At 33.1% G+C, this 22,071-nt stretch overlaps 1 protein-coding gene across 4 annotated transcripts in view; it reads right to left on the bottom strand.

The window, feature by feature from the left end:
• Positions 1 to 22,071, bottom strand: part of ASZ1 (ankyrin repeat, SAM and basic leucine zipper domain containing 1) — a 52,096-nt gene that overhangs the window by 5,503 nt on the left and 24,522 nt on the right. The window contains exons 5-10 of one of the 4 annotated variants that reach the window (XM_021079021.2): positions 12,317 to 12,428; positions 11,643 to 11,777; positions 9,862 to 9,986; positions 8,145 to 8,220; positions 7,085 to 7,141; positions 6,017 to 6,126 (exon numbers count right to left, since the gene is read on the bottom strand). In XM_021079021.2, the coding sequence (XP_020934680.1) occupies positions 6,017 to 6,126; positions 7,085 to 7,141; positions 8,145 to 8,220; positions 9,862 to 9,986; positions 11,643 to 11,777; positions 12,317 to 12,428 (615 nt within the window). The remainder of the gene's footprint in view (positions 1 to 6,016; positions 6,127 to 7,084; positions 7,142 to 8,144; positions 8,221 to 9,861; positions 9,987 to 11,642; positions 11,778 to 12,316; positions 12,429 to 22,071) is intronic. The other 3 variants (XM_085005598.1, XM_085005599.1, XM_085005600.1) reach the window with 3 other exon arrangements.

Below are 22,071 nucleotides of genomic sequence, written 5' to 3'. Positions count from 1 at the left end.
ATTCTACCCCTAGCCTGGGAATGTCCATTTGCTGCAGATGCGGCCCTAAAAAAAGATAAAAACAAAACACTAGTTTATAGTTCAGACATCTAAAACTTAAAGATAATGAACCTAGTATAATGGGATTAAGGATTTAGTAATGCTTTACAGAGTTCATACTTGGACTGACTGAATCTGGAACTTATTAAAAATAAGGTATGTAAGGAAGAGAAGAGATTCTGGATGGAGAGAAGAGCAGGTGCAAAAGCATGGGAGTAGGAGGTCTCCAAGATATAACTAAAATACGATTATCAGAGAGTAGTAAGAAAAGAGGCTGTATGTTACCATTTGTTTAAGGAGCTTTTGTGACATGCTAAGAAAGTGAATACAATCTTTTGGGTAATGTACAATTATTAAAGGATTTTAAACAGGAAGGTAGAAAATCCAATTTTTGGATGAGAAAGATTATTTGTAGTGTGGTGTGGATTAAAGGAACAGAAAAATGGGAGTAGAGAGAATAATTAGAAGACTGGTTTAAGAAATGTTTAGGAGAATAAAGTGAAAAACTTGGTCATGGATTACATGTAAAAGGAAAGAAAGAGGAAGTTCCCTAGTGGTGCAGTGAGTTAAGGGTCCAGCATTATTACTGCAGTGCCCTGGGTTGCTGCTATGGTATAGGTTCGATTCCTGGCATAGGAACTCCCACATACTGCAGGTGCAGCAAAAAAAAAAAAAAAAAATTAAAAACAAGAAAAGAGTCTAGGGTGATTCTAAGATTTTTGGGGATGGATGGTAGAGAAAGGATGAAAACAACATGGTAGAATAATTAAGCACACAGACTTGAGCAACAGGAAGACCTGAGTCTGAATTCAGCTTCCATAGCTTTATAATCCTGGGCAAACCTAATATTCAGCCATATGTTTCCACATCTTCAGAATTGAGACAATAGGTTTGTCAGAAGAATGCAAGGAGATGATGTTATGACAGTACCAAGCATTTTGTCCAGTACAGAGATGGCATTCAAACAAACTTTATGATGATGATGGCAATGATATGAGACAGGCAGGTGGCAAGAACCAGTAAGTAGCTTAAAAAAGGTCTTGTAGATACTTATACTGGGGTCCACAGACTCATGACGCTACAGAGAATTCAGGGAGTTGGTGAACTTACATGAGGAAAAATTACATCTTTATTTTCACTAACTTCTAATAGAACTTCAGTCTTTTCTTCAATTGTGAATACAGGCACCAACCACAGTAGCACAGAAGTGTCTACAATTTGCTCACCAACAGAAATCAAAACAGTGGTCATGGAGAAGACCACGAAGAAAAAGAGACACATACTGTGATGAGGAGAGAGTTGAAAGGGGTCGAAGAAAAAAGCTACTTTTCAAAGGCAAAGTAGCCTGAGAAAAAGAAAATCAGGAGTTATGGTCTGTTATGAAAGGTAATGAAGTGAATAGAGTCAAGATGGAAAAAGCCAGGCATGTTAAATAACTAGGATTAGCCCACTGATTCTGACAATGAAGAGACTTGTGACTAGATTAGTTTCAGTACCAGAAGCCAATTTATTTTGAAAGCTACAAAGCAACTAATACACCTAATAGAAAAAGACCAAGGAAAAGACTCAGAGAAAAAGAGAAAAGAAAATTTAAATGGATAATAAACATTGGATTTCGATAAAAATAAGACGTTCCAGTGGAATGACAAAAAAAAATAGATTATTAATGTCAAGAGTTGACAAATTCGTGAGATGACCTTTCTGGAGAGTGATTTACAGTGTCTACTATAATAAAAATTCACATAAAAACTAGTATTATGGGTCCAAAAGGTACTTCTGAGACCCACTAAAATTCTTATAGGTACAAGTTTTGACTCTACACTGTACAAAGTTTCTTCCATGCTGATTCTGGGAGGAAAGGTGATTCAAAAGTAAGCAAAGTCAACCTCCAGTGAAATTTAATAGCAAACTTTTCTCTAAGACACATTGCTATGACTTTTACATAGTATTTTCATTTAAAATGTCTTTTTTCTTAGCTGAAAAATAAGCAGTTTATACAAAATAGACTTCAAACTTTATAAATGTAATACATTTAATCAAGTCACCAACAATGAAAAGTATCTGATGACTATATAAAAGCAAATTGAAATAAAAAATTAAATAAGCTGTTGTTCTATTTAGCAAAAGTGGTATTTATAAAAATATTTTCCAAATATAATTCTTTTTTATTCCATTTTTTTCTGCCCTTTGCTCTAGAAAGAACAGAATTTGAATATACTTCTGTCAAAACAACAGCAGTCATTACTTGTATTAATTTTTATGTGTCCATGTAATATTTATACAAGGTATATTTAAAACTCAAATTTTAGGAGTTCCCGTCGTGGCGCAGTGGTTAACGAATCCGACTGGGAACCATGAGGTTGCGGGTTCGATCCCTGCCCTTGCTCAGTGGGTTTACGATCCGGCGTTGCCGTGAGCTGTGGTGTAGGTTGCAGACGCGGCTCGGATCCCGTGTTGCTGTGGCCCTGGCGTAGGCCAGTGGCTACAGCTCCGATTGGACCCCTAGCCTGGGAATCTCCATATGCCGCGGGAGCGGCCCAAGAAACAGCCAAAAGACCAAAAAAAAATTTGGTGCTCCTTTATCAAATTTTATTTATTATCAATATAAGAATAACTATTTGGTGAGTAATTCATTAATACCCTATGTATTTTTTATATAATGATTATTAAAAGAAATTAAGATTCGTTAAGAAATGTCATTCAAGGGAGTTCCCTGCGTGGCGCAGCAGAAACAAATCCAACTAGTGTCCATGAGGATGTGGGTTTGATCCCTGGCCTCGCTCAGTGGATCGGGGATCCAGCATTACTGTGAGCTGTGGTGTAGGTAGCAGATCCCTCAATGCTGTGGCTGTGGTGTAGGCTGGCAGCTGTAGCTCTGATTCGACCTTTAGCCTGGGAACTTCCATATGCTGCGGGTGTGGCCCTAAAGAGAAAAAAAAAAAAGAAATGTCATTCAAAATATCAACTGCTGACAAATATAATATTTTAGACAGTTTGCACATATCCGTATGTCAAACATAAACTTAAAAGCTCTAATTCTGAAGGGAGACTTTTAACTCAATTCAGATAAGCAAATACTATTATTAACAAAATTACACAGTATTAATGAATGAAAGGAAAACAGACACCTATCTTGTGATGTATAATTTTGGGGGCCACTCAATATGGATAAAAAACATAACTTTATGGGGTTCCTATTGTGGCTCCATGGCTGAAGAACCTGACATAGTGTCCATGAGGATGTGGGTTCAATCCCTGGCCCTCGCTCAGTGGGTTAAAGATCTGGCATTGCTACAAGATGCAGTGTAGGCCGCAGAGGCTGCTCGGATCCGGCATTGCTGTGGCTGTGTAGGTGTAGGGCAGCAGGGGAAGCACCAATTCGACCCCTAGCCTGGGAACTTCCATATGCTGCAGTGTGGCCGTTAAAAAAACATTTATAGTGTGCCTTTCACATACACTGTATGAATGGCTGCCCACCCCCGACCCTAGAGCTGTACAACTTATGTACTCTTAACATGGCAGCTCTGATAATTTTATACTTAATTAAATAATTCAGAATAAGCAGATATGGCATAGGTATGACAGACTATGTTATTTGATCAAATTGTCATGTCTTTTCTACAAAGACAAATGCCACCAGGCCTCTGCCAGAGGATTACATTTCATGCCCCGATGACATGAGGCTTGGCCATATGACGTGTTTTGGCAAATAAAATATGACTGAAAGTGACTCTGTAACTTTTGAAAAGAACTTTAAGAGCCACTAACTGATTTGTCACCTCCCTTTTCCCTTTGCCACAAGAGCAGTATGTCCAAAGTGGTGCTGTTTTTCCAGGCTGCTCTCAGAATAATAAGGAGGAGTTTCACTGCAGCTGGTCCATGATATAGGTGATCAAGAAATAAACTTTGCAACTCTTAAGTCATTTAGATTGAGAAGTTATTTGTTACTGAAGCATAACAGCGTGTAAGTTGACTGAAACAACTGGCTGTATTTTAAAATGTGAAGTTAAGTATTAGGATAAAATTTGTATTTTAAATAAAGATACTCCAAATAGAAGTACTATGTCATCACTGTAGACTTTCTGAAAAAAAGTAAAATTACCACTACTTTTATCACCCACAGACAACTGTTACGATTTTCTCCCAGAACATTTTCTCATGGTACACATTTTCTTCCAGTATTTTTTACATGCATATATACAACTGGCATTATACTTTATACTTCATTTTATATCTGCCTTTTTTATTATTATTTTTCCATAAGTCTCAAAATGATTTTACTGACAGAATAATTACATTGATGCAACATAATTCAACCATTCACCTGAAGCTAAATATTTTGAGTTTCCAAGTTTAGAATGCTTAGAAATAATAAATGTGAACAATGTATTTTTATGCAAAATTCTGCATATATACAGATACATTTTTTTGGAAAAGTTACTTCCTAAGTTGACATAATCTTGAGATACCTTTTACACATTTAAGTGGATGTCAGGCTAAGAGAAAAGATCTGGGCAAAACTGATGAAAATGACTTGGATGAAAATAGTTCTGTGCAAAATATCTCAAAGTAGTGATGAAATAGTTATTAGCATTTTTAAATTGCATTCTCTAATTCTTAAAACATACTAAGGCTAACTGTATAAAAAATGTACTGTGCATGTATGTTCTTGTAACTATTTTATAAAACTGAGCACACAGAACAAAAGTATCTTAAAATAAATCAGTAGCTAAATTGTTGAAGTCACATTACCAGAAGATTATAATCAATCAGTTAACTTTTCCTGCTGTTAGTTTTCTTATGACTTAATGACTAATTTCTTCTTTAAAGAATGACTGAACAAATGGGAAGTAAAATCTTTTCTATAACAGCATGTAAACAAAGTCTGTGATTTAATAACAAGGTCAAATTCCTGAAATATATGTCTGCCAGTTTTATTTTTTAAAAAATTCAACAGATTTAATAAGTGAACCATCCAGGATTCTGTACATTCTTTCAGTCTGTTAACTCTCACGATAGAAATTCATAGAGGCATCTCTGCCATCATACAAATAAATTATATTTAAAAATTTAATTTGTAATTCATTCATGTAGAACCCAGAATATTCCTTCGTAGAGGCAATAAATTTAAAAAGTAAAGAAAATGAAGAGATTCAAAGTTTGCTAAGTCCTCACAACTGACATCCTTTACAATGGACTTAAGTATTTGAGAGCTGTATGTTATTTTGAAACAATGATAGAGTATTACTTTGAATACAGATCATCAAGCTATAAGGAGATTAGATAACTAATAATCAGTGCTTGACAAGTTTATAATGTTGAAAATGAACTTTATTGATAACTATGTTTTTATTATTTTATTTTTTCAAATTGACGTATAGCTGATTTACAGTGTTGTGTTTCAGGTGTAGCGCAGGGTGATTAAGTTATACATACATACATATGTGTGTGTGTGTGTATACTCTTTTTAAGATTCCTTTCCCTTACAAATTATAGTTTCCTGTACTATACAGTAGGTCCTTGTTGGTTATCTATTTTATACATTGTACTGTGTATATATTATTGATAACATAATTTCAAAAAGAAGAAGGCTGGAAATAGAGCTGAGCTACATGAACACTTTCTTATTGCTCTAAGCAAAAAAAATGACACTTTGAATTTTCAATTTGATACTTAAATGATTTAGAGAGTCACAGCTATACCATAAAAAGCATGGTGTCTTTTAATTAGCTCATTTAACAAAATGCAATAAAAAAATTTCTATGTGAATTAAGATAGAAGCATGATTTTGCTTCTCAGTAAAAATTGACTTTATAAAGTACTTTCCATTCAGAACACTGTATATTGCAAAATGAACTACCCCTATCCCTAGGAAAATGATGGTATCAAGTAAAATGACTCAGACATTATCAAAATTCAACTAAGGAAGAAAGATGGTTCTAAATGGTATTAATGTAAACAAATAAGTTAATTTTACCTGATTTCCAACTTTGCCACTTCAGGTAATTCTCCAAATTTTATCTCTTCTACCTCTAGTTCTTTAAGAGCAGCCAGAATTTTCTGTTGATCTCTACTGGTAATTCCATTCTAAGCAGAAATAATTTTAAGGTGCCATAAGGTAGTCATACTTTTAACAATATTCAAAATTACTGAAGAATTTTTCTACTTAATTCACATCTTGAAAAAACAGATACATATTGGAAAAAATACTGAGAAATACACGAGTTTGCTTACAACTGGAATGATAAGGTTATATCATTACTTATTTAGATATATAGTGCCTATAATTAATTTTTCATTACATAACAATTTTGATGGATTCTAAAAACAAATTATTAGATTTTAATATACAATCTTTCCAGAAACAAGAGTAATTTTCCCTCAAAATATTATTTAAAGTGTTATCAATGATTAAGAGAGAATTAAGCCTTCTTTCTGTGTTCTACCTTAAGAACTAAAATTTATTCACTAAATTTTCTATCGTGGATTTAGCTAAGTAGTATGTTTGATTTATTAAAGCCTTCAAGTTTCCAATGTGTTTCATGCAGGAAGATCATTCCTTTTTACATATATCCTATTTATGAAAGTATATTTGATATTTCCTATAGCTATTTTCAGATTGTTACTTAATACTACATGGCAAAGTAGGTCTTAATCATTTTGAGAATTTTGCAAAAGGCAATATTTGAACAACACCTGTTCATATCCACATATACAAAAAAACACCTCTTATTGCTAAGTAGCCTATTGTCTACTGTTTTCCAAATCTTTCATATTTAGAAATAAAGCATCAATTTTCGTTGAGATGTCACAACTAATCTGAAGAAAGAAAAAAACCTCTAAGTCTTTAAATATTCTTAAAGTAATTTAATATTGTAATGGAAGACTTTAGGTATGTTCTTCCATAATCATAGCTAATGTGGAACTCAGCAAAAGATCACTCACAGTCTGCAGCTGTAGGATTTTTTAAAAATATAAAATAAAAGGATCCAAAATATTAAAAATATGAAAGATAATGTCTGATGTTTTTGAAACTGCTACTAACCTTTGTAAACTCATCTTTCCTCATGGTCAGAAGGTGTCTTAAAGTTATATCCCTTTCCTGAAGAAAAGGGAAAAAAAATGCCACCTTTCAATATAAAGGAAATAGTAAAAGGAGAAATAGGCTAGTGTACGTAAGTTACTCTGTTATATGCTACCCTCCTACACAACTTTCAGCTTTATAGAGGAGATAGGATATGCAGGTGTACTACTATATTACTGAGTAGACAGTAATGAGGAATAAGATGTGTAACTACCTAAAAAGTATAAACCAGCTAGTTTTTCAGATTCAAAAAAATAATTACAATATTTGCTTACATAAAAAGAAAAATAGCTCTATAAAATCTGACAGAAATTATGTTTTATGAATATTTAAAATTTCTAATCATATAATATTAAACAATCAATAACATTTAGTTTTACTCAATATTTCTCAAACAGGGTGTATCAAGATTGTACAGTGAAACCCAACTCTGAACTATGTAAACAGAATGCGCATATTCCTAAGGAGAGCCTATTAAATAGTACTTTACTGCTTCAGTATCAGCTAAATGGCTGATAATTGTCATCTGCTTGAATCCCATAATGCATGCTTCAAATACCTACAAGAGTGCTGGACATATGAGCTAATTTAACATTTAGACAGTCCTACACTAGGTATTACCACCCTTATGGAAAGAAAAGATTTAAATTACGTATTTCAGTTAATAGTCATTACAGCAAGAATATGATACCAGGTTTGTTTGGTTTAAAATCATGCTTCTTTTAATATTCTATATAGGAAGATCAGCAACTGCAAAAACAAACTAAGGTCCTAGGTGTACAAGGATTTCTGTGAAGCTTAAGGCAGTGGGTAAAAGGTGTCCAGCCAGATTCTAATTTATGTAAATTTCTGTAATAATAAATTTTCAAAATGTTTGTTAAGTTTAAAATGGGATGTACTACAAGCTATGGAGAAAAGTGCATGTCACTCTTTCATAAGCATGCTAATAAATTTTTAATGTTACATTAACCAACAAATAAACATGCATATATAACTCACTGTAGCTTATACAAAATTTTACCTTCAATAAATCTGTCATATGTTCAAGTCCAAGTCCATGTAAAAATATTTCCAGATCTCCAAATGCTGTATATGAACTACACATATTTATAACAATGTCAATTTTAGAAGACTATAAATGCACAAATACATATTTATAATGCAGAGAGAATAAGAATGAATCTACGTAGAATATACAATCATACCTCATTTTTTGAGCTTTGTTTTATTGCTTTATTTGTAGATAGTGCGTTTTTTACAAATTGAAGGTTTATGGCAACCTTGTGTCACCAGGTCCATTTAATGCCATTTTCCAACAGCATTTGCTCACTTTGTGTCTCCGTGTCACACTTTGAGAATTTTCAAACTATTTCAAATTTCTCATTATTACTATATTAGTTATGATGATATTTGATGTTATTACTACAACTTGCTGAAGGCTCAGACGACGGTCACCATTTTTTAGCAATTAAGTAATTTTTAATTAAGATAATTACATTGTTTTTATAAACAGAATGCTATTGGACACTTAGAAGACTACAGTATAGTGCAAACATAACTTTTAAATTTGTGACTCACACTTTATTGTGATATTTGCTTTATCGTGGTGGTCTGGAACCAAATCCCAGTATCTCTGAAGTATGCCTATATTTACAAACTTACATACCAGACTTATGTTACATCAAAGGAGAAAGAGGTTTTCTTTAATGAAGATTTAAGCAAACAGAGAAAATGGTGATAGTAAAATGAAGTTTATTTTCCTAAGACTGAAAATATTTGTCAACATGTGTACAACTGACCCCTGAACATGGTTGGAACTGTGCAGGTCCACCTGTACATGAATTTTTTTCAATGTTAAGTTACTATACTACTGTGCAATTGTGGTTGGCTGAATCCACGGATGTGGAACCACATATATGGAGGAATCTTGGATACAGATTTTCCATTGGGGGTGTCAGTGCCCCAGCCCCAGAACTGTTCAAGGGTCAACTGTATTCCTTGTGAGAGCTCTGAACATGAAAATCTCTTTAACTGCAGGAAATAAAAAGTTAATAAATGTGGGTTAAGTAGAGGATAATGTTGTGGCCATGTACTGAACAACTGTGTTCAGGGGAAAAATGGTATTTTTAATTTTAGCTTATAAAACCAGAAATCTGCTATAAAGAACTAGAAAGCAAGATGCAATCTAGTTTGAACACGAATAATAAAAATACAATCCTAGACTCTTTTGTTGATATTTAAAGTAAAAAGTTATTTTCATTACTATTGGTACATGCACATAAAACTTCTAAAATTCTAGAGAACAAGGCACTTAAAATTTAGACATTTTAAGCAGTATTTAAAAATGCTTATAAAAGTTTTGGGAGTTCCCGTCGTGGCGCAGTGGTTAACGAATCCGACTAGGAACCATGAGGTTGCGGGTTCGGTCCCTGTCCTTGCTCAGTGGGTTGACGATCCGGCGTTGCCGTGAGCTGTGGTGTAGGTCGCAGACGCGGCTCGGATCCCGCGTTGCTGTGGCTCTGGCGTAGGCTGATGGCTACAGCTCCGATTCGACCCCTAGCCTGGGAACCTCCATATGCTGTGGGAGCGGCCCAAAGAAATAGCAAAAAAGACAAAAAAAAAAAAAAAGCTTATAAAAGTTTAAAATATATTTTAAATAGGTCATCACATTTACTATAATAAAAACAGGCACAATTTTTTTATGCATTTATAGGTATTGCGTTGAACACATATGTTACCTAAATATGTGATCTTTTTCTTTATCAGAATCTGTTCTCAATAGTTTACACACAGTCTCTTCTTTAATTAGCTGTTGAAGCTTGCCTTCCAAAGGATTTAAAGTCAAGGAAAGAAAATTGGAAATCTGAAAAAAGTTATAGTAAAAATTAAAGGAAGATAGTAATGAATGTTTTCAGTAAGATTTTGGTAAGTAAGTTCTAAGGTAGAATTTTTTAAGGTAGTACTTTGAATACATTATTAAGTAGAAGAAGTAACAGCATGATTAATGTACATAAATCTAAACTGTACACCTTAAAGAGATGTGAAATTCCTTAGTTTTAAAACTTCTTAGTGCTAATATTTTAGTATGTCAAGTTGTTACATAATCAGCTAAGATACAAAATCAAATGTCACTTCAAGAAAAAATTTATGACTCAAAATAATCTCTGATGTTCCTAAATTTCTTAGTATGTCAAATTCAGTGTCCAGACTCTACCCTAAATTTAATAATGTAGTATGTTAATAAAAAGTCTTCAAATATTCAAAACTTAGAAGAAAAACTGTAAATTTCTTTTTAAAGTTTCACAGGACTTCAGCGATTAGCATTTAGAATAATTTTGGGAATGTAGTTAGAAAAATGATAGGCATGTTTATAGGCTACTTAAAAAACAGAAGAAGTTATTTCACATGTAATAAAAATAGTTACTATATGATGGAAACTTTGGAATGTCTCAAGGTTTCAAATTCAGAAATTCACTTTTACAAGATCCTGAACTATATAAAACTTAGATTTACAGTTGAACTATATTTGATCCTTGCTTAGAAATTACAGACCTGTAGCTGAAAACTTTAATATTCAGACCAAAAGTTTATATCAATAAAGTAATTTAATGTACTGCCAATATTTATTATTGATTTTAACATCTGAATGACAGTAAGTCATGTACCCAAGAATGTTTTCACTTTATTATATATCTTGTCACATGTACAGGAGCAAATGTAGCTTAAAGGATTTAATTTCTAAACACCTAATTAATATGTAAAAACAACAGTTTAATTATGTACTCAAATTCTGAAATTTTACTAGCTGTAAAATTATCAATATACTAATCAATTTTTGAAAATCTGAACCAATTGGAAATGTTTAAATAGTCTATTTCAATTTTATTTCTACCACCAGATAAGACTTTATTATCTCTTTACATGGTTTTTAAATTACCACATTATAAATGCCTCTTATTTAGTAAAAGATAAATATGCTCATAAAATAAAGTTTTCATTACCTGGCTGGAGAAAAATTACAGATTTAAACATTTAATAACAGCCAGGAGTTGCCACTATGGTGCAGTGGGGTAAGAATCTGACTGTAGCAGCTTGTGTTGCTGCAGAGGCGAGGGTTTGATTCCTGGCCCAGGAACTTCCACATGCCATGGGTGTGGTCATTAAAAATATGTAAGCTCTATGTAAACAAAATTTGGGAATTCTTGCTTGGCATGGTGGGTTAAGAATCTGACTGTAGTAGCTTAGATCACTGTGGAGGCACAGGTTCAATCCCTGGCCTGGTCCAATAGGCTAAGGATCCAGTATTGCTGCAACTTTGGCATAGGTCACACCTGTGGTTCAGAGTCAATCTCTGGCCTGGGAACTTCCATATGCCATAGGTGCAGCCACAAAATCAAAAAAACAAAAACAAAAAAAACAGCCAGATACACTACTATTACAGGTGTGAATTCTAACAAAATACAAAGGTTCTACAAATGATCATGCAGACTAAGAAAAATTAATTTGATATATAGAATACCTCTAGATGTTTATTTCTTTTTGCAATCTCACTTGGTGTCTTTCCATCTTTGGTTTGTAGCATTTTATTAGCTCCCAGTTCAAGCAACTTCAAAACTACATTTTTATGGCCCTGACGTGCTGCCCATGTTAAAGCCTGTAAGTGGAGGAAAAAGAAGATTGTTTAAAGAGGGAGTGTACATGAGATAGAGAGGAAAACTTTTCAACAGTATTTATGGCACAATAAAAAAGCAAATGTAGTTAATTAATGAAATGATGCAATCTCATCATTTCACAATATAACATTAATTTCTAAAGCTGTAATTTGGAAATTACAAAGCAGACTGCCAGTGTGCACTGATTTTATAAAATCAAATAATGTTTTAGCAGTCGAATGATGTTATAGAATAAAACAATTTATCTGCCAATCACAATTATTTTCTATAGAAAAGAATTCTAGGTATGTTCCAGAGCCCAGGCTCTTTTTTTTTGTAACAGCTTCTTATGTCAAGTGTGAGGACAAGAGAGGCGATAATCTCTTTTTTTTCCATATAAGCTTTTGCTTTTCTTTACTGGACAGCAATTATATCCAGCCCTTCTGCAATTCTTAGTTCTTAAAACCTTCCTTGTGGACTAGTGACAATAAGATTGCAAGGTCTTAGTGATAAAAAGGGACACTGTACAATCGATTCTCACAGTATAACCATTCTCATCCTGGGTATTAACTTCTGCTCCATGAGCAACAAGAAGAGCAACAACCTGAGGGTGGCCATCCCGGGCAGCATACATGATCGGGGTCATAAGTCTCCTAAAGAGAAGAAAGAAAAGAAACATTTGTGTCAGTGCTGCCCTTAACAGTCATTCAAATCCATGAATTTTACAATACACAAGACCATCAGTATTGTTTAGAAAGCAAAGAAAAATGAAAGCTTTTTGTAAATCAGGGGATCTAAAAATCTAATTTCCCAGCAAATAAATAAATATGAAGACGACACTCTTAGAAGTACTGAATGCTTACACACAGCACCCTCTAGTGAAGAAATGTCTTTTTTTAAAAAACCACTAAATAAACCATACTTTCTGAGGTTTCATTAATTTACATATTCACACAAAAATATCAGAGTACTCTTTCCATGCTTATGCTGGGAATATACAGATGAATGATACAAATAAGGCCCCTGTCCTCTCAAAACTGCTCATACTAAATAAGTGCTTATTACATTTTTAAAGTTATATTTTAGGTAACACTTACTTCTTAGTGTGTTCTATTATGGTTCTACTTTGGGACTGAAAAGAATTTTACCCTGACTTGGGATAGTTACTTTAAATCAAGAAAGACATCAGTGCAATAGTTTAGCCAGACTGAGATTATGTTCTGGGAGGACACAGTGGTTTCCCTCTAGAGGTTTCCCTTCCTGAGTCACCTTAAACATCTGATTTATACACAAAGACCTTCTCAAAAGAACAACAAATTAAATGACTTCAGAATTCTCTGTTTTGATCTCATTAAGGAAGTTCATCTTGATTACTCACATTACATACACTACCTATAAAGGGAGTACTTCCCTGCAAGGTTAATATAAGGTATATCCTGAATCTGATCACACCAATATCTTTAGCACAAAAAGTTTCATATGTATCTGTTTCTTCTATTTCCTAGTATATTACAATTTCAATGTCTTATTGGGAATCATACACTAAAGCAGTTGTTAAGCACTGACTTCTACCTTGAATATTGTTTACACAGTTGGCTTCATTAGACAATCCTTACAAAGTGAAGAGTGAATTTCTGGACAGCTTTAGCAAACAGGGCAAATATGTATAACAACAAAATTACTTGAGTCAACTAATCATTTCTAGTTGAAATGTCTTTTCAAACATATGTATAACCTACCACTGGTATTTTATATTAGAAGCAAACAAGCCCCACAATGTTCTGATGCCCCATCTCATCCTGCATAGCAATCCTCCTCTCCTCTGTGTTTTCACAGCATTCTGTGCTTATTTTTCTCCGTTCACCTTTCAGGCCAAAATGTATTTGTTCATCTATTTTCTCAATCAGAATGTAAGTTCTTTGAGGATACTGATCCCGACCTTTCTCTATCTCATTATCTACCCCTTAATCCATGAAGTAACTAAAATAATGGTCTGCTTCTGTTTTTTGTGTCATGCTTACTTTTAATACAGGTAAGGTTTTTTCTTACCTATTATATCATAACTTTACCAACTGTGTAGACAATGCATCTATATACTTACTTATTTTACATATATTAGATCTACCTAACCTAATAAGAGATACATGTTGAAATTTCCTGTTATAATTGTATTTTGAGCTACTTATCCTTGAATTTTAATAGGTTTTGATTTACAGATTTAGCAGCCATGTAGTCTAGTGTGTACAGGTTAGTTCTTGTTATATTTTCATTAATTTTGCCTTTTATCATAGTAAAAAGTTCTTCATTCTGTTTACTGCATTTAAAATATTAGCAATATTTGATACTGACAATTCTGATTTCCATGGGTTTACCTTGACCTGAAAAGGAATCTTTCATACCTTTTTTCTTCAACTTTTCTTGTAATAGCATTCAGCCATCTTTTGTGTTTTAAGCTTGTATATCAGCTGAAAAATTCAGTCCATTCTCATTTACTGTAATGATTGATATAACTGACAATATGCCTTCCCTTTTGTTTTGCTAGCGCAACAAAATTGCCACTACATTTTTCCTCATGAAAATCTGATGACTCTGCTTTTCCTTCTTTTTCTAAAAGTGCCATTGAACATTATCTTGTTTTTCTACTCAGTAAAACGCATATGACTCTCTTATATGTAAGCAAGATAAGACCTATCCCTTTCCTCCTCTACCATGCCACAATTCTCTGTATTTACACTTGAACAGTGTAAGATCTTTTGAATACTCTTAGTTTCTTTGCTTCTCTTAGGTGCCCCCCAACTCTGTAAACTATGGGTCTTAGATTTTGTTGGCGTAACTTATAAGATTTTTACTTGCATTTTGTCTTATCCATTCCCAGAATACTTATTTAACACTCACATTTCAGATTCTCAGTCTAACACAATCCATTAAATACACATTTATCTAACTTCATCCCTCTCCACTGCTTTCTCTTCATCCTCTGCTTTCATGATGTCCTGGTTCTTTTTTTGTTTGGTTAAGTCTTGTCTTATGTATTTTCTTCAGCTGGGGGCCAGGGTTAGCTACCTTCCCCAAGTTCTTGCATATCCTTGACCATCTTTCTTTTCACCCTGAATGCACACCGTGGCTTGGTTGAGAATAAGATCTTTAGGTTGCAGGCTTTTCTCTCAGCGAAAATGTAACTTAATTCTTTTCTAGTTCCAGCTGTGCGCATGAGCAGTTTGATGCCACTCTAGTCTTTTTACTTCCCTTTGTTGGCAAGTAATTCTTTCTGCTTGGAAGCTTTCAAAAATGTCCTCTGTTTTCAGAGTTTACACTTTTTAAACTATAATTTATGCTTTTTTTTTCTCTTTCTCATCAGTCCAAATTAAAGCTCAGAAACTTTTCCAGAATGAAGCCTTTTTTTCGATACTCAGTTCTGATAGAATTTTTCAGCTTAGGAACCACTTCTTTTTTTTCTAGAATGTGTTCATTGTTACCAATCTTCCACGTTCCTTTTTTCTTCTCTTTTCAAATACCACATTCCTTAAGTTCCAAGAGCTCTTTCTTCTGCTGCATTTAAATCTCTGTATGTGCTTTTAATTTTTAATTCAGTTTTCATATTTCTCCATCAGCAATTTTATTGTACCAGGCAAATATTCTAACTTACCAGTCTTTCCTCTAGCTGCTGGGAAGTTTTTTATTTTCTGTTGCCTCTTTAGGGCTCAGGTCTAGTAGTTGTAATATTCTTAATGGCAGAAATCCTTCAGATTTTGAAAATCAAAGAAATTTCTTGTGCAGTGAGTATGCAGTTTAAGGGCAGGCTGTTAGAAGTACCTGGAGAATTATCTCTGCTTTCCTATCTTCCTGAACTTTCCCAACCTCATGGATAGAGACAACTCAGCCCACTTGTTTAGCTCCTAGTCTTTAAGAGTCTGGGAACCAAAACATTCATGTGGGACCAGCTTTACCCAAGGTCCACAGATCTCCTACTGTCAAACTTTTGTGAGATCAGCTGCTCTCCATCTGGGTTTAGCCCTGATGACTTCCTACCCTTGGGGAAATGAAACGTGTGTTTTACAGGGAAAGGAACAAAAGCCTGAGTTCTCCATCAGCACTCAGCTCCCTTAAGAGGTCTTAGTAGCCCAAGGTTGGGGAAGGCATAGCTTGGAGGTAAGAACAAAGAGGAAGTGAATGATGTTCTGGTAGCCAAGTTCCCACTTGTGTCATGTTTATAATTTATGGGCCATTGTCAATCCAACATGTATTCATCTCCATTTTCATCTAGTAATTTTATTTGTAATGTATTTGTGTGACTTTATATTTTTTAATATTTTAATATTGTGAAACATAGGAAATTGCTTTGGTGTGAGGTTGGAACCCAACATTTTTTACTCTTTCAAACAGCTATTCAAATCCCTGGCACCAAAGGGATCATCCATTTTCTATCTGCTAGTTTGAAATGCTACATTAATCACATGATAATGTCATATATTCTTGGATTTCATCCTACATTTTCTTTTGTTTTCTAGGGACAAGAAATCAAGAGCTTTCCACTAATACCACAAATTTTAATTACTGTGACTTATCTTTAATATAAATCAAGTTATTTATCATTGCTCTTTAAAAAGACATTGATTTTTAAAAATTACTTAATTTGTACATATGTACTTTTTCCTTAGAACACTACAGATAATTACTGATAAGAATTGGGTGTCTGGAAGCTCCTCCTGCTGTGGTACAAGGGGAACGGCGGCGTCTTAGGAGTGCTGGGACATGGGTTCGATTCCCAGCCTGGCACAATGGGTTAAGGATCTGCTGTTGCCACAGCTGTGGCTTAAGTCAAGACTGCTGCTGGGATCTGATCCCTGGCCCAGGAGCTGTGGGGCAGTTAAAAATGGGAAGAAAAAAAAAAAAAAAAAAAGATTTGGGTATCTTTCCAAATGAACTCTTCCTCTTTGTTCCCTTAAGTATTTATTACCTGAGAGGGTTTTGTTTATCTTTTTGTCTTTGTATCTACTTGGTATCTACTTGCTATCTACTTGCTAAATGAATGATATATTTTCAATTCATTTATTTTCAACCATTATGCATTATTTTACTTTAGGTGTATTTCATTGGATTTTGGTTTTAGTCGTATGTGAGTTACTGCATTTTAATCAGTGAGTTTTAGCAATTACCTTAGCTTTTTATTAATATGGTTAGACTCATTTCTGACATTTTTGCTTATTTATCACACTTCCATGATAAACAAATTCATTAATGTCTCCTTTTTAGTTCTGTGAGGTTGTCTAAGTTCTATTTGTTCTGTTCACCCTCTACCTCCCTGTACTGCCTCTTGATCTGAAAGCTTCTAATATCCTTATTTTCTTCTAGTACAGCAGTATTACACTATTTCTTCTTGTAAGCAGTCCTTCTTATCTACCGGGATACATTCCAAAACCCCTTAATAGATTCCTGCAACCGTGGATGGTACCGAAGCCTATATATACTAACTACATTTTTTCCTATACTAATGGGTGGGTAGTCTATATGGCCTGGATATGCAGGACAAAGGGATGATTCATGTTTTGGGCAGGATGGTGAAAGATTTAATAACATTATACAGAATGTCATGCAATTTAAAACTTACGAATTGCTTATTTCTGGAATTTTCCACTTAATATTTTCAGACTGCAACTGACAGAGGGTAAGTGTAACTACAGAAAACAAAACAGTAAAGGGGACTACTATACTTACTTTTAAGTCCTTTTCACCTTCTTCCTAACAACTTCCACCTTACCCAGTTAATAACTATGGTCTCATCTGAAGAGTTCACTTTTATTTTGCTTCATTCTTTCCTCAGCCACCCAAATTTCCAACTTGTTATCATGTAAATTTAGTATATCATCATCTTATAAACATAGTTTTTTTAACAGCCAATAATTATTTAGATTTACCAATATGTTTACTAACTTCTTTGTTTAACATTATTTCTTGCATCCCATTACATCTGGGTTTATCTTTTTGTAGAAGACTTTGTAGCTGTTATATTTAAGAGTCAAAAGAATAGCACTACTTAACTGGGAACACTTTTTTGTGAAATATGTGGGAAGTATTTTTAATTTATCAAAATGGACAGAGGTATAGGCATTTAATGGATTAAGGCCGGAATTGCTAAATATCCTGCACTATACAGTACAATCTCAGTTAAAATGTCAACTGCACTTTTGCTGAAGATAAGTTTTAAGTTCTTGTATATATGAAATTGTCTTTATTTGGCCTTCACTCTTGAATGAGAATGGTTAAATATAGAATTACAGTTCGAAGTTTATTCATCTTCCATACATAGTTGTTATTAAGTATACATAGTTGTTACTAAGAAGTCTAATGTTAGAAGGACATTTCCTGATAAGAATTGTCTTGATGAAGTAATTTATACAGATAACTTTCAGGAATTTTGCCTTTATTCTTGATATTTTGAAATTAATTGTGATGTGTCTATATTAATTTAAAATGTTAAATATCTTTATCACTTTGTGTGTATAAATCTTTTTTGCACTTGGTAAATCTTTCAATCCTAAATATTTGTGTTCGGTTTAGGAACATTCTTTGCCATTATTGCTTCCAATATAGTCTATTTTCCACTTTATTCTTCTAGAACTCTTATTAGACAGATGTTAGAACTTCCAGCAAGGTTCTCCATGTCTCTTACCTTTTCCTTTGTAACTCTTTTTGTTGTATTCTAGATTTCCTCACATCCATCTTCCAGTCCACTAATTAGCTCTTCAGCTGAGTTCCATCTGCTATTCTTCAAATGTACTTTAGTTTTAATATTCAGTAAGTTTCTTTTTTTCATAATTCATTGTACTTGTTTCATAATTCCTGATTGTTATTTTGTGGAAGCAAATCCCTCTTAGATTGCTCAGAGGAATAAAGTTTTTTTTTCAGATTCTTCTGTTTTTTCCATTTTATCTAGTCTAGGTCACTCTTTTGTTGGATCTGTTGTCCTGATTTTATGATGCTTACATTCTCCAGATTTTGGAAATTCTGTGATTTTGCATCCATCTTCTGGCATATAAAGACCTGTCAAACACTGAAGATTCAAGCCAGCAACCCTGGCCTGGCCCATCAATAACGTAGTTCTTAGGGTTAGGCAGAGAGGGTTCCCATATGTTTCTTTCTTTAGGGAGTTACTCCTTTTCCATTCCCAAGATAACTCCCTTTCCTATTTCCAATAGAACTTTAATAAAACTTTAAGGATATCTAAAGTTTGCTGTGGAAGGGCAAAACTTTAGCAAATATTCAATTTAACATCTTAAAGTCATAAACCTAGTTTTTGAAAAAACTGGTCATGTTTTTCCCCTCAGAATTTTTAGAATCATTTCATCAAGTTAAAATACCCCCTTGGCACTCTGAATATGATGTTTAATTTTACAAACTAATTCAGATAAAAAAACAAATGTCCTTTTTAATGCTGAGTCATCCCAGCCAAGAACATGACATATCTATTTATTCAATCTCCTTTTGTTCTACTCAGTATAGTTTTAAAATTCTCTTCATTTGGGTCCTTCACTATTCTTGCACTTTTACCTTTAGATGTTTATGTTTTTTTGGTCTTGAGACTGGGATCCATTATCTCATTGTATTCTCAAGCTGGCTATTACTTGTAAATTGGAAATTAAGTGAATTTCGCATATTAGCTAAAAAAAAAAAATAACCTCACTTTATGATTACTATTTCTAACAGTTTCCGAGTTCATTAACTTGAGTTTACTAAGCATATATTCATATAATCTAAAATATAATTTTGTCCGCTTTCCTAATAAAGAATGCCTAGTAGTTTGATCAAAGGTAATATAGTTCAATGATTTAGAACAGTAGTTGGCAAATTTTTTTCTGTAAAGGGCAAGAAAGTAAATATTTTAGGCTTAATGGGGCATAGAGGACTGTGTCAGAGCCATTCAACTCTGCTATTGTAGCACAAAAGTAGCCATAAACAACACATAAAGGAACGAGCATGAATCTGTTCCAATCAAACATTAAAGGTTTGCAAAATCCTAGTTCAGATTATAAGTAATATAATTAAAAGTATAATAAAGTAGTCTACCTAAGTTAAAATCTAGTCTTCAGCATTTATTGCCTGTGTAACCTTAGGCAAGTTTCTTAAAATCTCATTGCTTCAGTTTCTACCACTTTATATGGGCATAAGATAGTTTCCACATTTGTGGTACCTATTTGTGATATTGTCAAAATCTGTGGGAATGAAATAATAACGCTCAATAATTAGACTAGTACTAGGCATGAAGTAAATGCAGTGTCGTGACTAGCTATTTTTATTATTATTTGTAGATCTTATTTTCTTCTATTGCATGACTGCACTGTCTTATAGTTCCCAAAACAATGAAAGACAAAAAGAGCTTATAATAAGCATCCCTGTTTTCTTCTTGACATTAATGAAAATGCTGTTAGTGCTCCTCTGTTAAGCATATGACTTGTTTGGGTTTCGGGTACATGTTTATGAAATTAAAGAACTATTCATCTAATCAAATTTTACTAAGGTTACAAAAATTGGAGTAAGATTTTTAACTTCTATAAAAATTCCCTTCTGGCATCTATTATAATGATAACCTCCTTTTTAAAAATCTCTTGAAATTTTATAAAATTTATTTCCATAATATTGAGCTATTTTCCAATAAAATAGAAATTCTGACATGAATCTCATTTGATCATTGTATATTGTTCATTTATTTTGCATATAACATGCATCTTGCTGATACTTCATTAAGGGATTTTTGTATTTATAGTCACAATTGAGACATATTTATAAAATTTGTTGGAGTGTATAATTTTTACTGGATTTCAAAATTAGAATTTTTTGCTTTGTAAAAAAAAAAAAAAAAAAAACCACTAAAAGATTTCTCTCTCTCTCTTCTTATGCATTGGAACAATCCAAATTGTTAATGGAATCTATTCTTTGGAAGTTTAAAAGAAGTGACCTGTTAAGCTTTCTGAGTCCAGGACTTTTTTGGGAAGTTGGCTTTATGACAGTTTTTCTTAAGAGACAAAAATATCAACATAAAAATAAAAAAACCCACCAAAACCAGCATAAATAAACAAAAAACAAACCAGAAATAGCATTTCCAACACATGTAACAATTAAAAGCTAAAAGATCCAATATACCAAAAGTTCTTATAAATCGCTAAAACATGTGGACCAACAAAGAGAAAAATGATAAAAAGATCAAAGGGAATTAATAGAAAAAGAAGTACGTATAAACCACTAACAAAAATTTAGAAGATTAATCAATTAAGCATTATTGAAAAGCATGCAAACTAAAATATTAATTATAAATCAGATTAGAAAATTTAGGATATCAAAATACCAAGTGATATCACTATGTGGATTCTTTCAAATACTGTGGGAGGTAGTAAAAAGTGACTCCACTTTTTCAGAAGACAATTCAGCTGCACCCATAATAATTCTAAATATACACATATTTTTGAGTCAGAAACTCTATTTTGGATTGTATCCTATAGAAAACCCATCCAAGTTTCCACAGAGGTTCACTGGAGCATCTTTTGTAATACTAAAAACATGAAAACAATCCAAATGTTCTTCAATAAAATATTAGGTTAAGTAATGGTATCACATTCATACAGTGGAATATTATGCAGCTGTTATAAAGAGAGAACTATCTATACATACTAACAGTTATAGTGTCCATGAAATACTGTTCAGTTAAATAAGCCAATTGCAACAGTACAGCATAAAATCCTATTTAAAAACAAAATAAAAATGCTAACACATGGAAGAACTTGTGCAAAAATATGTAATAAACAATGACACTATAAGGAAAAGAGAAGACTTTTCACTCCCTAAATTACATATTTAAAAAAATTTACTAGGAAACTTTTACGGCCAGAATTTTAAATAAAAATAAAATTTGAAAACCATCTTGAGATACAGTGAAACTAATGTTCTTTAAATTCAGGCAAAATTACTCACTGGTTCCAATTCTGAATATATAGTCCCTGGTTTTGGCAAGAGCAAGCGTTGTTTTAAAATTTTATTTAAGTACAGTTGATTTACTATGTTGTGTTAATTTCTGCTGTACATAAAAGTGATTCAGATATATATACATAATATACAATATATTCTTTTTCAAATTCTTTTCCATTCCAGTTTATATAGGATACTTAATATAATTCCCTATGCTATATAGCAGACTAGTTGTTTATCCATTTGCATCTAAGAGCAGGCCTTTTTACTGGACCTCTTGATTCTAATTCATCCTCAAACTGCTGTCAGAATAACCTTCATATAATACTAATTTGTTTA

This window comes from Sus scrofa, chromosome 18, assembly GCF_054392235.1.
Source record: "Sus scrofa isolate SSC_HxYL_T2T_F1_AM1 chromosome 18, Sscrofa_HxYL_maternal_Yorkshire_Landrace_v2.0, whole genome shotgun sequence".
Classification (NCBI taxonomy): Eukaryota; Metazoa; Chordata; class Mammalia; order Artiodactyla; family Suidae; genus Sus; species Sus scrofa.
This window is presented reverse-complemented; position numbering and strand designations above follow the sequence as displayed.